The sequence below is a fragment of the Micropterus dolomieu genome, linkage group LG21, assembly GCF_021292245.1.
Source record: "Micropterus dolomieu isolate WLL.071019.BEF.003 ecotype Adirondacks linkage group LG21, ASM2129224v1, whole genome shotgun sequence".
Lineage (NCBI taxonomy): Eukaryota > Metazoa > Chordata > Actinopteri > Centrarchiformes > Centrarchidae > Micropterus > Micropterus dolomieu.
This window is the reverse complement of record NC_060170.1, coordinates 8,969,374-8,985,201: the sequence shown is the minus strand read 5'-3', so window position 1 is coordinate 8,985,201 and position 15,828 is coordinate 8,969,374. Positions and strand designations below refer to the sequence as shown.

Below are 15,828 nucleotides of genomic sequence, written 5' to 3'. Positions count from 1 at the left end.
CAAGTCGATGGGATAAAACTGGTTAAAACTCTCTTGTTGCTGGTGAGGAACCTCTGAGTAAGAGGCCGTGGGGGTAATAGAGGCTCTGATTGACACCACCTTATTGGTAAAATAAGATAAAAACAATTCACAGTCATCATTACTTCCAGCTGAGGCACAAGGAGGGGTTGGGTTTACCAGCTGATCCACAGTCTTAAACAGAAACATGGGATTGTGTTTATGTGTAGTAATGAGTTCAGAAAAATAGTGTGTTCTCGCATCCTTAACCATGTTATTGTAGTTATTTAACAAATCCTTCAGACTGAGGTAAGGAGACTGGATTTTTTCCATCTGCGCTCTGCTTTCCTGCATTCCCTTTTTAGGCTGCGAATGCTGTCATTTATCCAGGGTTGCTTACTAGCTTTAGACGTAGGCCTAACCTTTAGAGGAGCAGTAATATTTAGTGACGACAAGCAGATATGATTGAAGTGATCGACCAGATTGTTGGTGTTGGACCCTTGGTTGACTAAAACAATCATACTGAGGCGGACACAGTTCAGATAGCTGGCTATAGTCATTCATTTGCAGCCTTGATTCAGTTAAAAACATAAAATCTAGATTTGCAGACAAGATAAAATCATTTAAGATAAAAGTCTTACTTGAAAGTGATCTCACATTGAAGAGAGCCATTTTAAATTAGTTTGTTCTGGGTGCTGGAGTTGGTGCAGTTGTCCTAATCCTTAAGAGATTACTATTATTTCTGTGTGGGATGTGCACATTTCGGTTTACTGGTCTATGCGTGATGATGACAGGAATAGAAGTCTTTGGAACAGCGCTGGGAGCAGACGGCTTTACATGCCAGCAGGTGGAGACAGTTCTTAGTGGCAGTGAGGCAGAGATCTGTTCAGTAACCGGTGGTGTGTCCAGGTGTGCTGCATGAATGATTAGTCATTCATGTAAGTCATGTTATAGCTTAAGTCCCAAAAGTTTACTTAAGTAAAAGTACAGAAGACTTATAAGCAAACTGTACTTAAAGTGTCAAAAGTATTTTTATGCAGACAAACAGCCCCTGTGATTATTATATTGATATATATGCTATGACAGTATCATTATACGGATGCATCAGTGTGGAAGCAGCATTTTACTGTTGTGGTTAGCTGGTTGAGCTGGAGCTAATATATAATGGGGAAATTGACTTCTCTCTTTTGGTGTAATATCTGTTCGTCTGGCTTTTTAGGTGTCTGGGTTGCCATGAGTCGTCTTGCCTGTATGTACTAACATTTGTAGACTGCTGTTCTGCTCTTCCATTGAGAGATACCTGATACTTAGGCCTTACTTGTCCATACTGATCATGTGACTACTTGCCAAGAAACAGCTCAAAGCTGACCATTTTGTTTTTTCCCTAGAAGGCAATGAGATATTAAAGCCTTTTTTTAAATCACTACCCTCTGGAGTGCCTCACATTTCTGTTAAGTAGTTTAAACTGTTACAACGTCCTATATTTTATATGTTTTCTTTGAAAAACCATAATCAGCAAGTAACTAGTAACTATAACTGTATGTTAAATGTAGTGGATTAAAAAGTGCAATGGCAGTGACATATAGTGTAGAAGTATAAAGTAGATCAACTGGAAGCATCGAAATAAAAGTAAACTCAAAAACATTGTAATCAAATAAAGTGGTGGAAGTTAAGAAGTAAAAGTAGCATATTCAAAGGCACATATTCAAAATTTTACTTTAGTAAATGTGCAAATATATTTGTAAGCACCAAAAGTAAAAGTACTCATTATTCAGAACTGCCCATTTGCCCATGGTGGGGCTAATTTTACTTTGCTGGGAAGCTTGAATTTCCTCCCAGGCTCCCATCTTAACCAATAGTAATACATCATAATTTATTTGTTGATTAAATTTTGCTTCATTAATCCCAACCTGGAAAATAACTAATAACTGGAGTTATCCAATAAATAGTAGTAGATAAAAAATTATGGCATTTACGTCTGGGTTCTAGTGGTAGAAAGTAGCAGAAAATGAAAATACTCAAGTACTTGAGTAAAGGTGGTTGTTACTTTCACTGACGCAGAGCCAACATCTGAAGAAAGACTGGAAGAAAGGAAAAGGAAATGGATTGCAAGTTTTTCCCTTGGCAAAGCATTTACTTTGAAAGTTTCCTCCGGAAGCTGCGTGTCTTTGATTTATGGATCTTGACTGTGGTAGGAGGAGAGCAGGGACAGGGACTGCGGTGATAAACAAACACACGCAGTGGAGTCGTTATTCTCGAGCTCGGTTGCAGCGCTTTGGCAACACCGGCTGACTCTCAGGAAAGCTGACCTTCAAGGACCGAGTTTTAAAGTCAAACCCGCGTTACAAATCCAGGACTTTATCTTAAAAATCCGGGATTTTATCTTCTTCTCCCTCCCTCCCTCCTTCCCCCGGAGTCGGCTTATGTGACACATTTAACGTCCCGGGCAGCGAAACGAGCGAAACATGACGGAGCTGAGGAAGCGAGGCGGAGGCGGAGGAGACCCTGACAGCTCCGAGAATATCAGCGACAAGGTAAGCGTCACCGTAACGAGTGAAAAGACACCACTTTCCCCTTGAGACGTCGCCCTCAAAACAAGTTATTCCGGTTGTTGTCAGGCGCTGGCCAACCGGCCAAGCTAGCTGGGTTGCCAGGTTAGCAGGGGAGCTAAATAAGCTAGATAGTTAGCTGCTGGCTCCTGCACTGTAATCCTGCAACAACAACAACATCAACAACACAGTCACGGACACAGCTTTGTATTAAGAAATACAGGCTTCTGCTTGGTTTGAGGTCTTCAGCGCGGCTGGGAATGTCACAACATCTTCACACCGTCATTATGAAATAGACTCATCAATGTCATTCTCGGGTTGTTGGTACAGTGAAGACGTTGTGTGTCAGGCTGAATATTATTTAGCTTGAAAGTTAGATTTGTATAGTTGTGTTACAGTGTTAGAACAGGTGAAAGGTTTGGTAGGCCTCTTGGCATGTAAAAGATAACGGGATGCTGAAATGGAAGTGAAGGGTCCAGTGCTCTCCAAAGTGCCTTTAAAAAAACCCTTTCGCTGCAGTGTTGTGTGGCTCTTTCCCCCATTGATTTGAAACATTCTTTTCAACAACATCACCAAACACTTTACTGTCTGCATGACAGTGAGTGAGTCTATAACAAATCAAGTGACAGAGACACATGCGATACCGAAATAGGTTTAGATTCAACTTTAGATTAAAGTGTTGTGACTTCAAAGATTGAATTGATTCATATATTAGCAAGATTTCAAAAAACAGCTAGGGAATGCTAATCACCAATAATATTAATCCATTCTTGACTGTGAGAAGTTTCAGTTATTGCAAATAGAATATCCTTGAGGTTAAGACTGTTCAGTACACACTGAACAAAGACATTTTGAGATTGTTCTTGGCGATGGACGTTTTCACTGTTTTCTGACAATCTGTAAACTAACTGACAAATCTATTAATCACAGAAATGATTAATAGGTTTCTCAATAATGAAAATAACTGGCATGGCAAGTAGACAGAGTAGGGCACTGGGAACATGTGATGGGCATTGTTGGTTTTTTTGGTTTTGTTGGCAAGTTATAGAATAAACAATTCATCTAATAATCAAAGAAATGATCAATAATGTATAACCAGGACTCCAAAGATAAATTGTATTTCAGCATAATCAAGTGTCTTGAAGTCAGTAATGTTTGTGTTTTCTCCGTCTTTCTATAAGCTGAATGTAGCTTTATCTCAGCTACCGCACCGCTATAGAAAGTTTACACCTCCGTATTCCTCAGAGTCTTCCCCTCGGTGAGACTGTTTCAAAGGTTAGACACAATCAGCCCTACCTAACAGCTCCACTCAGGCGACCTACCAACACCCCCTGTATAATGCATGCAGAGGTCATTGAATAAAATCACCACTGATTAACTCGGCCTCACGGAGGTGGTGATGGGGCAGTGGATAAGATGCCTCCTCAAAAACGTACCTACACGTCGAGTCGACGCGGGCCACAAGCTCTGTGATTTGTCGGCTGGGTACCTGGAGGAGGAACTAGTGTAAATGAGTGTATTAATATAATATTAAAACATTAAAAAAGAGTAGAATGTTCAGTTAACAGTATACTGTTAGTATAATGTTAATATATTAATTACTATATTCATTAAAATTTCATATAATACTATACTATTTTACCACTAGTTGAATATTAAATCCAGTTACAGCTGTTTCATTTTTATGGGTTTTTATTTATTTAATCCTTGTGAATTAATTTATCGATGTTTGTCTCTAATTTGTTAATGCAAAGTATTAACTTGTCAGTGATCATATAGTTCAACATTTAATAATTTGCTGTAGCACGTCAAACTTTTTATAACGTCCTGCCCCATCCAGGCTGTGATTGGTTGGTTGACAAGAAGTGACTGACATCAGCTTTATAAACTATATGAAAAGTTGAAAAACAAAAGGCAGCAATACAGCTAACGTTAACTGGCAAGCGATCTAAAGCCAGACCTTCTTTATCTTATCCCTGTTTTCTTCTGTCTCACTGCTTTAGCTGCCGGCGACACGTAACATTACTGTAACTGTCTCTGTCACAGAGCAACAGGTGTTGTGCCGAATTCTGCCTGCCTGCCGAGAAATGCATGCACCTTGTGGCTGATAACACTCATTTATGCTGAGAGGTGGATGCAAGGTGGTGGGGGGGGGAGATAATGAGCAGACTGCAGTGTAAACTGAGAGGAGAGTCTCACACACACACAGCACACTCTTTCTGCTTAGATCGCAAACTTTTTGTGGTTATGCAGTCGCACAAGATGACATCACGATTGCAATTAGATTAATCGTGCAGCCCTAATTACAATTTCAAGTCTATGGAAGGCATGATTAAAATCAAATTTGCCTATGACGGAAAAGTTGAAAATGGTTCAACTTAAGCAAAACATTTGCACGTATGCCAGGGGCTTTATGAATCTGCTTCACAAATGTACAGAGGTGAAAGGAAATCGAGCAAGGAAATAAAAAGAGCTGGAGTCCTTCGTAAGGCTGGACACGGGCACATGGTCGGTGCTTCCATTGCTAGCTAGCTTACAGCTAACATCTGTACAGTCAGTAGTGCATTGGCTATTTGGGACACATTGGTTTGATGATGCTTTCCTCTTTTTTGACATCTTATAACTATTATTACTCTCAAATTAATCACCACACAACCTGACATTAACAAAAGAACTGTCTTAATACTTTGAGTTAGGGATGCACCAAAATGAAAATTCTTGGCCAAAGTGGAAACCAAATATGATGAAAAACTCCTCAACACTGAACTAGATTTTTACCATTTATTTTTATTATTTACTTTTTTAGCATTTCATAAATTAAATAGTCAAAATGTGCTTTTTACTCAGTGTTTCCCATGGGATTTGGAGAGACTATGGTGGGTGGGTCCGAGGCCTGAGAGAGTCCGGTAAAGTAAATTACTTAATGTAATATGTTTTATACTTTCTGTGAATATAATCTAATTACAGTTATTTCCATACTGTATAGACACCTTATTTGGAAAACCGGACGTTGTCAGATGTGTATCCTGTCTGTCGGCTCGCTCTGGGCCATTTCAGTGAATTTATCATAAAGGCTTGAATACGAGGGCACTCCAAATTTATGTGCGGCTAGCTTCGTCTTCTCAGAAACGAGTGACAGAAACACTCAAAGTGGGTCAGACTGTTTGTTGCCCTTTCTAAGACACAAAAATCGCCATTTGCAGACACTTTTCTGCTGAATTGTCGATTTTTGCGTCTTTCGCAGACACTTTAAAGGAGCCCTATTATGCTTTTCCATATTTTATGACTTATCTACAATGGTAAAATGTTGGATGTTCATGTTAAACATAGCCAAAGCAAAGTATTTAAAAGAAATCCCAGTTAGGGTTGGGGTTAGCTTGTTTCAGACAGAGGCTAAAATGAAGGCCTATATGAAGGGCCAGTATAAGATGGAACATAGGGTTGGGCCGATAGACGATGCCATTGTCCATCGGCGATGGCTGACGGACATCACAACGTTGAGCAAGCATCGTGATTGTAAACAACCCCCTAAATTTTTCACATTATATGTGAAAGCAGGTTTTAATCACCACGAACATTATTATTATAAATTTTAAATATGCTTCGCGCCTTCTTCAGAATTCTCTTCTCCCCACACTCACCGCCTCTTTCTGCTGCCCCAACCACCCATCTAACGTTAGGCTCCACTTTCTCCATCAGCAGTACGTTTTATAACTTATTTTCCCACCTGCGATCCGTTATCACGGCAGCAGGTGAGCCGCTTGTGGGCTTGTTAATGACGCAGCCTATCAAACAACCGAAACCAACATCTGCACCCTGTGTGTTCAGTGCTGCTTTAACTGGTCCGTGCTTGTAAAATATGCACCGAGTGAAGTCTGTGCGAGTGCGACAATATAGGACTGGAAATGCAGTATAATAGGTCTCCTTTAAAATGCACACTGCCGACATTTCAACGTAATTGTTCGGTAAAATTTATTCGGTCTTTTGGCTTATTAGGCCGAACACCGAAAGTATCTTTTTTTGCTTTTTTCGGCCGATTTATTTCAGTTGCCAAACATTCAGTGCATCCCCACTTTGAGTTGAAAGTTTCCAGCGCGAGGTCATGTTTATCCTTGTTTTTAATGCTTTATTTGGATCGGAAATTACCATGCAGCCACACGATAAAAGCTTCTAATATTTGTGGCTAAGAAGCACAAGTTTGCAAAACACTTGCCGACTAGCAAGATGCCATTTGGGATGCCTCTTAAAACCACTCCGCTAGTTTCTTACCAGTGACTGTGAATTATACTGGTTCCTAGTAAAGGGTGCATTCACACCCAACATGTTTGGTGTATTTTATTTCCTCATTGACTTGTAATTACATGGTGTGAGCCTAATTTTACCACATGCATATAATGATGCAGCAAAATTCATTTTTGTACTATGATTGAGACCAGCACTTAAACTGGTTGTGCTCTGCTGTCCACCCCCATTCCCAAAGTTTCGTAACGGTCCTGGCTGTATCTCATCCCTTTCGTCTGAAAGCATAAAATATCTGCGGACTGTCAGAGTGAGAAATAAACCTATCAGTTAAATGATGGCTAGGAAAAACTTTGGTTTCCTGTCTTTGTCAGCTAGTTTGACATGTCCTTGATAAGAAACAGGCTTTCAGTGCAGAGAGATTTTAAACAGGGATGAGTCAGCCCTGTCTTGTTTTGCAGGTTCAAGGATCAGTTTGATGTGTCACGAACTGTGCAGCAACAGCCAAACAGCGATAGTCAGTGAATAAAACTTGTTTTGTGGACAAGCTAAACTTGCACATCCCACACACAATCACACATGCCCATATATATTCACACCCTCCCTGAGTGCTATCGCCAAGGCCAATATTTACTTCCATTAATCAGTCAGCCACAAATGCAGTACCCAGCAGTGTTTGATCCACAGATTGACCCGGCTGCTCTCCCTTCATTGTCCTGCGTGCAGTTGCAGGGACAGTTAGCGGCTGCTCAAGACTCCACATGACAGTTGACCTTGGCGGGCTGTCTGCAGCCCTGAAACCTCCAGCAGCAGCACCGGTAGCGGCAGCAGCAGGCCGTTTTAACGCTCTGCTGGGCACAGTTTTATTCTGCACGGCTCTTTGGACAGCAGAGGAGCCTTTATTGCTTCACATTGTGGCTCTGCATTAATAACATTTTTTGTGTTTTTCAATCTCGAGCTCGGTGAAAGAAAAAAACAATATAGATTTAAGAACTGTGTCATTTGCGTGCCTCTAGGGATAGTAACATGGGTTTGAATATTTTTGTCCGGTGTGAAATCTCATGACAATTATTGGAAGGATTATCCTTCATGTTCCCCAGATAAATCCTGATAACTTCCCCTGATTTTTAATGTAGTGCCACCAAAAGGTCAGGATGTACATACCTCTAAAACTAATGATGGAATGCCTACAGTTTCAGCCTAGCTGTACTATCAACCTGATGATCGCTATCACTAGCCATTTTGTTATCACTTCATCACTCAGTTTGAGGTCATCTGCTTGTCATCTGTTCATGATGATGGTTATTTTTTCCATATCCCATCAGTAGTAACAGACACATTTGTTCTGTCATATTATTTTAATGTCTACATTCATGATTTTGCAACCATTTTGCTGCGTTCTACCAGATTTTATCAGCGTGTTCAGTGGTACCCAGTGAGCTTAGAATACGTCACTGTGAAGTTAGTGGGTGTGATGAGATCTCACAAGTGTTTCAGTTACTTCCAGTTTCACACGCAGTCCAAAACTGCATAACATTACTACCAGCGGATCAATAACGTAATGCACCGCGGAGTATAGGGCAGGTAGACTTCTTATTAAATGATGACGTTGGTTTGGTAATATTATGACTTTTTTTTTCTGGACGTGTCAGCGCGTATTTGCGCAGCACACTCTCTCACCCGTCCCTCTCTCTCTCTCTCTCTCTCTCTCTCTCTCTCTCATGAACACAGCTGCACAAATCAGTCCAACACGACGCTGTCAATGTCAGAGACCCAGCTTAAAAAAAGTTATTAGCAAGCTTGTAAGGAGCCTAGCTAATAAGGAGAGCTAAGTCAACGTTAGAATACAGCTGGGTTTTCGAGGCTAGCATGCTGTATATAGCTGCGCCACAGTTACACTGTCATTCTGTGGGAAACACTGAGTTATGATATGAAAAGTTAATAACAGATGAGCTAATAAACTCCCGGCAATAACTGAATTAAAACGTATTCATTTATCACTGAGATGAAAAGCGGCCACAAATACATTTCAATAGGTTACTTCCCCACAAAAGGGATTATGTTAAATAAGTTGATCTACAGGAGAAAAATATTTAAAAGCAATAAAGAATGCCTGAGAGCCTCACTAAATATATTTTATTATTACTTCTTCATTCATTCATGCGTCGTTTAAGAAGTTTTTCCCCACCCCGATTACGGGATCAGCTGTGCACGTTTATAGGTGATAGATATTTATTAGTCCTTTCGGAAATTCATGTTTGTCAAACACTACATCACCTGAGTGCTATACAAGTTATACTAAAGGCTCGTGCAGACTACGTGACTTTCAGCGTCGGTCCGATGGCCGTGCCGTTCACACAACTTGCCGGCAATCTTGAAGTCGTTGTGGCGTTCACACTACATGACTGATCGGTGACAGGGGGTCACACACTTACGCTTTACAATTGCTATACATCTCAGCGGTCGCACGCCTCTGGAGCAACTAGGGGTTAAGTGTCTTGCTCAGGGACACAACGGTGGATGTCTCACAGTGGAAATTGAACCCACACCAAAGGCAAGCATCTTCTCTATGCGCCATCACCACCCGATTATAAAGACAAAGAATGTGGGTGAAGGATGGATTAGCACACGCAGGTAGCAGGGATTTTCTGAGCTACAGAGAGAGGTGCAGGTGATTTAAAAGGTGCAGCTCCCCGACACCCAGTTAACGAATGACTGTGAGGTTACAACTCACGGCCCAAAAAGGAGAACAACAAACACAAGTGTGTACTTATTCAGCTGAGGTCTCCGGCTTACTTTGGCTAGCCTTCAACTCAACAATCAGTCATGATTTCAGTTAAATGCTAAAGTTGCTGTTAACTGTTAACTTGTCTGCTGCTTTCAGATCAGCTGCCGTCGTGCTGTTGCCGAGGCGACATAAGTTTTGTTTTACGGTTGTGTTACGAGTTGTTGTTGTTTTCTTTAGCTTGAAATAATCCCATACTTTGGACACTTTCTTCTTTGTCCCTCGCTATTTTCTTTCTCTTCCTCCACTTTGCAAACAGCGCCATTATAATGATAATGTGCGACAGTTGGATAAATGTCCGTGCGAAACACTGTGCTGTATAGTTATATGGATTAAACGAAGCATCGATGCAATGAATTTGTGTCGATGCATTTTATTAATCGAATGAATGTAGGAAATTAAATGTTTAATGCTCAAAATCTTCTGGGGGAGGAGGACCCCCATACCCCCCACTTATTAAGTGCCCCATGCAAGAAAACAGTCTCTGGCTTCACACACATTTTCTGGGAGGAACATTCACTTATTAGTTAAATATAACTACTTTTCACATGGATTTTTTGTTACCTGGGAAAGTAATTAATATGTTGTTTGTCATTCAATTATGTGTTTTTTTCATGTTTTTAATAACAATAGTAACAACAACAAAAAAATCAACAATATTCTGGGCAAATTGCAAACATCTTTTTTGATGGGGGGCGGTAAGGGACCTGCATAATGGATAGGGGGGCGCTGGCTCAAAAAGGTTGAGAACCACTGGTTTAAGGTAATACAACGCATGATTCCATTCCATATTTATATATTTCTACATTTATTTATGTTTACTGTATGTTTGTCTACATGTAGCACTGCTGTCCCAGCCCAGCTCCACTAACAGACTTTTCGTCCCCCTGGCCATCAGACTGTACAACAGCACCTAGTCATGGCAGGGAGGACAATAGACAAAAGAACAATTTCTACCTCCATCTGTACTCTTTACTTCCATCTGCACTCCATTTGCACTGTTTACTGTTTCTGCACTGTTTTACTGTGGCTACTGTGTTATAAGTTATTTTAATTCTATTTTAATGTATGTTTAATGTATGTATGTTTCGTATGCTACTGGATACTTGAATTTCCCTCGGGATAAATAAAGTATCTATCTGTCTATCTATCTGTCTTATCACCACAGCAGATTCCTTGTTGTGTGTAAAACACTACTTGCCAATAAAGCTCCTTCTGATTCTGATGATGAGTTATAGTGGGACTTGCCATGTCTGCCCTATTAATAGAAGTGGAACCAATGCAAAATTCAAACACTGTCACTATGACATAATGACCCTTCCTTCTTTTATTGTTTCCTTCATATTAGCTAGCCTGGCTGCGTCTGTCCAACCCCTTAACTGATACTGGTTGTAATGCACAATTGTATTCTCTGCAGGCAGGTTTTGTTTGGAAACAGGTAAATGAAAGAGTAAGAAGAACTTATCATCAGCATTTATCATTTGGTCCATAAAATGTCAGAAAATACTGGAAGATTTCCATTACAGTTTATCAAAGCACAAACTAATGTCCACAAGTTACTTTTTCTATTTGATCAAAACTCAAAGTGTTCAGGTTACCATCATATAAGACTAAAAAAACTAGAAGGTATTGGCAAAAGAAAAAGCCAAGCCTTTGAATTTTGTCTACTTCTGCAAATTTAAAGATAAACACGGCCTTAGAGTGGACGTGGCTTGAGCTTCTCGTCACTTGTCCTCTTAGATGATCCTGTCCTCCCCATTCCCCTTCCTCCCGCCTCTCTGCATAGCCAGATGGAGGAGGAGGGGGAGGAGGACAAAGACAATAGTGAAGGTGAGTTGAGCTGCAAGGAGAGTCATACATCTCCTTAACTGTCTCTTTGGCTCACAGACTGTAGAAAATAAGCACAACCGGCTGCTTTTATGTTTAACTTTGTGCTTGTGTTTTCTTTTTGTATGAACTGGTGTTATATTTATAAATGTTCCGTATTTGTATTTCTAGTCTTTTTGACCAAACAAAGCGCTTTTACACTACATCCACATTTATACAAACAGTGGGGCAAGGGACACTTCAACATGCTGCCTGGGGGAGCCGGTGATTGAACCCGCCAACCTTCCGATTAATGGGCAACCCACTCTACCTCCTGAGCCCTAGTGATGATTACAAGTACTCAGGCCCAGGATCCCATAGCATAACTTGAATTATTGCCACACAGATTTGTAGCATTGTTTGATGTGTATAAAGTATTTGCACAGCGGTTATCATAGTTAACAAAAGATTAATTGTGTTTGACTGTTTAATTAACAAACTTACATTCACAAACGTACATTCACCCAGATTAGGTAATAATACTGTGACTCTGCATAACACATTTGTGCGAATGAAATAATGTCATGGCCGAAGCTGAGGCATGTTTTCTGTTGTTGAAACAGTTATTTAACTGTAGCTTTATCAGTGAAACCAGAGTGAGAAGGTACCATTGGCCACTAGTCACTGGCAGAAATTTTGCCTCTCTGCCATCCACTTTATAAGCTAACAATTTGTCATTGAAGATCCGCTAAGTAAAAACTTAGAATAGTGAAAGTGGATATTTCAAGCGCTCGAGACCCTGGCATAAACTTTTGTCATTAAAAGTAAGTACTCATGCTCATCCCTGTAATCTGTACTGCAGTATAACCCGTTAGCTGTCAGTCTTGTCCTCGTCAGTGTGTTCATTTTGGATTCTGAAATATGAGAAAATGGTTATTTTGTCTGTCCAACAGCCCAAGATCCAAAGATTCACTTTGAAATCATATGAAAAACAGAAAACTTGAGCAAATCCTCGTATTTAAAAAGCTGGAACTAAAGAATGTTGGCTGTTTATTGATAAATGATATATAAACAATTGTTAAAATCAACTAATCAATTAGAAAAGTCAAGCATGCTCTAGAACGTCCTGTCGTGCAAGCACAAGTATAAATTCTTCACAGGATTTTTGAAATTTGAAATCATGGAAATGAAATCGGATATAACTTTTATAAGAACAGGGGAAGAAAGATTCATACATCATGAAGCTAAAATGTACATTTGCATCTAGACTTTATTACACAACCACATAGTTACTAAAGACACGTGAGTCACTCTGTTTTATAATGTTCAGAGTGGAAACAGGTGTTGAAGTTATATTTATGTGTCAAGTGGCTTCAACAACATATAGTTTGTGTCTGGTGTCCGCTTAGTGCCATGATTATTGAAAGGAAAGCTGGGCGATTACTGGTTTATCTAACATTTTCTTCAAAGCCAGTGCACTCTTCCAAACCTTCTGTTCTGCAGTGTTTCTTTCCTTTTACAGTCAAGATATGTAAGTTACACTGTCAGATAGGACCCTGTAGCTTTCCACTGTTTCAGTCTGCAGGCTTCAGCGTTTCCTCATTAAAACCTGAGTAGAAATCTTCAATTACACCTCTCCTCTGCTGAACTCCTGAACTCCCAACACCAACTGAAATGTCTCAACCCAAACCTGCTTCCCCTTTCAGCGCTTCTCAAACTAATTACAACATCTGACCAAGATCAGAGACCTTTTTAAATGAAAAGCTCTCTGATTTAACCCTGATGCCCCCACTTACCGTATTTAGCAACGTTTGAGTAAAAGTAACCATGAAAGGAGAAGAAAAAGGCGCATCAGGGAGTCTCTCAAGTGCGAAAGGAAACATAATCTCCCACAATGGGTGTGTGAGCTCAGGAAGGAATTTCACTTGGTTTTAAAAATAGCCTCTTTTTGGCAGATGAATCATCTCCTCCTCTCACTGCTTTATTACATGACAGACCACGACCGGTGTTAAATCAAGAACAGAAGTGTTGGCCTTAACCGCTAGCACTTTACTTATTAATGATAGAGTGTCATGTCCACACTAATGCTGCTAAATCTGAAAATACACCATGTTCTTGTTTTGGACCGTCCACATTCATTTATGACTAATGTGGCATATGTTATATTGCTTTGCAGCAGCAGGAAATATTCCAAATTTCTGTCTCCAGATCTTGCTGACTGCGACTGTTTTATATTGTGCGTTCATGTAGCCGATCATCATGTTATCAACCTTTTCTTTTTTTTTTATACCTAGGGCTCATTATTTTTATTTTAATGGATTTGATTTTAAACCTTCTGATATTAGAAAACGGTAGAAACATAAACAACAACAACAACAACAAAAATATTTAAAACAATTTTGAAAATTATTTCTTTTCTAAATTTTTTTATAATTTAGTTATAATTAGTAGGTCATTTGAATTTCTCCCCATTTTTTTCTTTAGTTTTTGTTATATTGATGCATATCAGAGTTGTAATTACTACTAAAGGACCGTCTTTACTGTAAACTCTAATGAACTCTTTGGAGTAGAAACACTGCAGTGTCTCGCTGAGCAAAATCCATGTGGAAATGTTTTTAACTTCATTTTGTTTATTTTAGGTTAAAAAAATAAGTGATTTTTAAGTAAGATTGAAGTGGAAATCAAACGTAACTATACAAGACGGTGAATTTTGAATCCGTTTGCAGCTACAACAAGAGGACCAAACAGATGCGATGAACAGGTTTATATAAATCTGTTACATTTGCCCATTCTAGGTTACTTTCAAGAAATAATGTCTGAGACAGAATAGAGGGAGCTTATGTGGGACTGTAGAGGCTGTGTCTGTTGACTGGGTTTAAATCCAGATTAAAGATTCATCAACACTAATAAAGATGTTTGCCTCCCGGGCAGCGGCCTGTTAACCTGTCGACACCAGGTGTAGACTTTCAGCACTGTCACGCTCAGCCAATAATCCTCCAGCTTCCTAATGAGAGTGGAATCAAACTTTCTCCTTTTATGGACATTCAGGATTTATTAGGTTGAAATGTGTTGAAACTTTGGAATATTTGGAATTGTTATGTTCAGATTACCTTAAACTGTATAAAATAAATAAATTAAAAAAAAAATTTGTTAAAGGATCTCAGGAAAACATGAAACTGGAAAGTAGTTTTGAAAAAGATTAGATCTTTGGCAATCTCAATCATCAAGATGAATTTGGGAAGATGTTCATGGTATGTCTTTAATAAAAAAATATTTCACAAGCAGCAAGCTCAGAATTCAGCAAAAAGCCTTGAAAATATATCAATCATCAGCTAAATTTAGACAAGAACAACAACGTTTTTTGCAGTGGCTTTAATTTAATAATTGTAATCACTTGAAAGTAGTCGCAATAGTTATCAGCATTACTTTGTTCACTAATTGGTTCCAGTTGAAGAGTTAGATCTAAACTGTGCAGAGGTCAGTTAATAAGGGAGGTGTGACACACTCAACAGACATTAGACACAGTGTAGTGAAAGGATGTAGGTGGCGAACGAAAACCACAATATTGCAACAAAACGTTGTAATAACAACAGGCTAGTTTTCTAAACATTTCTGTATGTTCATTTAATGTAAAATGTTTGAGAATTAATTTGGAACCTGACAGTCCTAAAGTAGCAGGTTTGTGTAGGAATAAAGTCACTGAAGGTCTGATGGGTTTGAATTCCTGGAGTCTGTCTCTGGTTTCAAAAGAGGAATACACACACACACACACACACACACACACACACACACACACCTAGACATTCACCTGCAGGCCTACTTGAATCCCAGCCAAGCTTAGAAGACAAATGCACCAGTTCTGTAGTCTCCTCCTTGGTGAAAGACTAAACTCTGGCCTAATTAACCCGCCGTTGGCCTGGTTCTGAATGCCTCCTCTCTGTTTTGACTGGATTCTATTTGACTACATTTACTTGTCGTTTGCATCTCAGAAGCGCTCACACTGTACATCCTTCTTTTGTTTCTTGTTAGGATGATACTGCTTATACTCTTCTCCCGTTCTGTTATCACCTTGTGTACAATGCACCACTGTCTGCCTCTGTTTTCTACACTGGCCTGTGTGTCATGTAAACGCTCACATGGCTTGAGCTTGGAGCTCACATGGCTCCACTATCTTAAGTCAGAATTTGAATATCTGTGTGTGTCTGTGTTTGTTCTGGCAGGAGGCCGAAAGTGATGACAGGCTGGGCCTGCAAGGCGATGCGGAGGGAGAATGTGATGGTGACTCCAAAGCAGACACTCCAGATGTTCCTTCCTCCACAGCAGACACAGACAACACTCCACAATACCTGAACAAAGCTCTGGAAGGCCTGCCGCCCAGGTACACGCTGCTCAAACACCAATGCTCACAAGAGATGGATGCCAGCAGATGTTGTCTGTTTCCTAAAGTGCATT

General features: G+C 39.8%; 1 protein-coding gene across 1 annotated transcript in view; it reads left to right on the top strand.

The window, feature by feature from the left end:
* Positions 1–2,221: 2,221 nt before the first annotated feature.
* The window catches only part of cds1 (CDP-diacylglycerol synthase (phosphatidate cytidylyltransferase) 1), a 35,155-nt gene continuing 21,548 nt past the window's right edge, over positions 2,222–15,828 (top strand). Inside the window, exons 1-2 of the mRNA XM_046034931.1 lie at positions 2,222–2,531; positions 15,597–15,754. Of these exons, the coding sequence (XP_045890887.1) occupies positions 2,463–2,531; positions 15,597–15,754 (227 nt within the window). The 5' untranslated portion in view covers positions 2,222–2,462. The remainder of the gene's footprint in view (positions 2,532–15,596; positions 15,755–15,828) is intronic.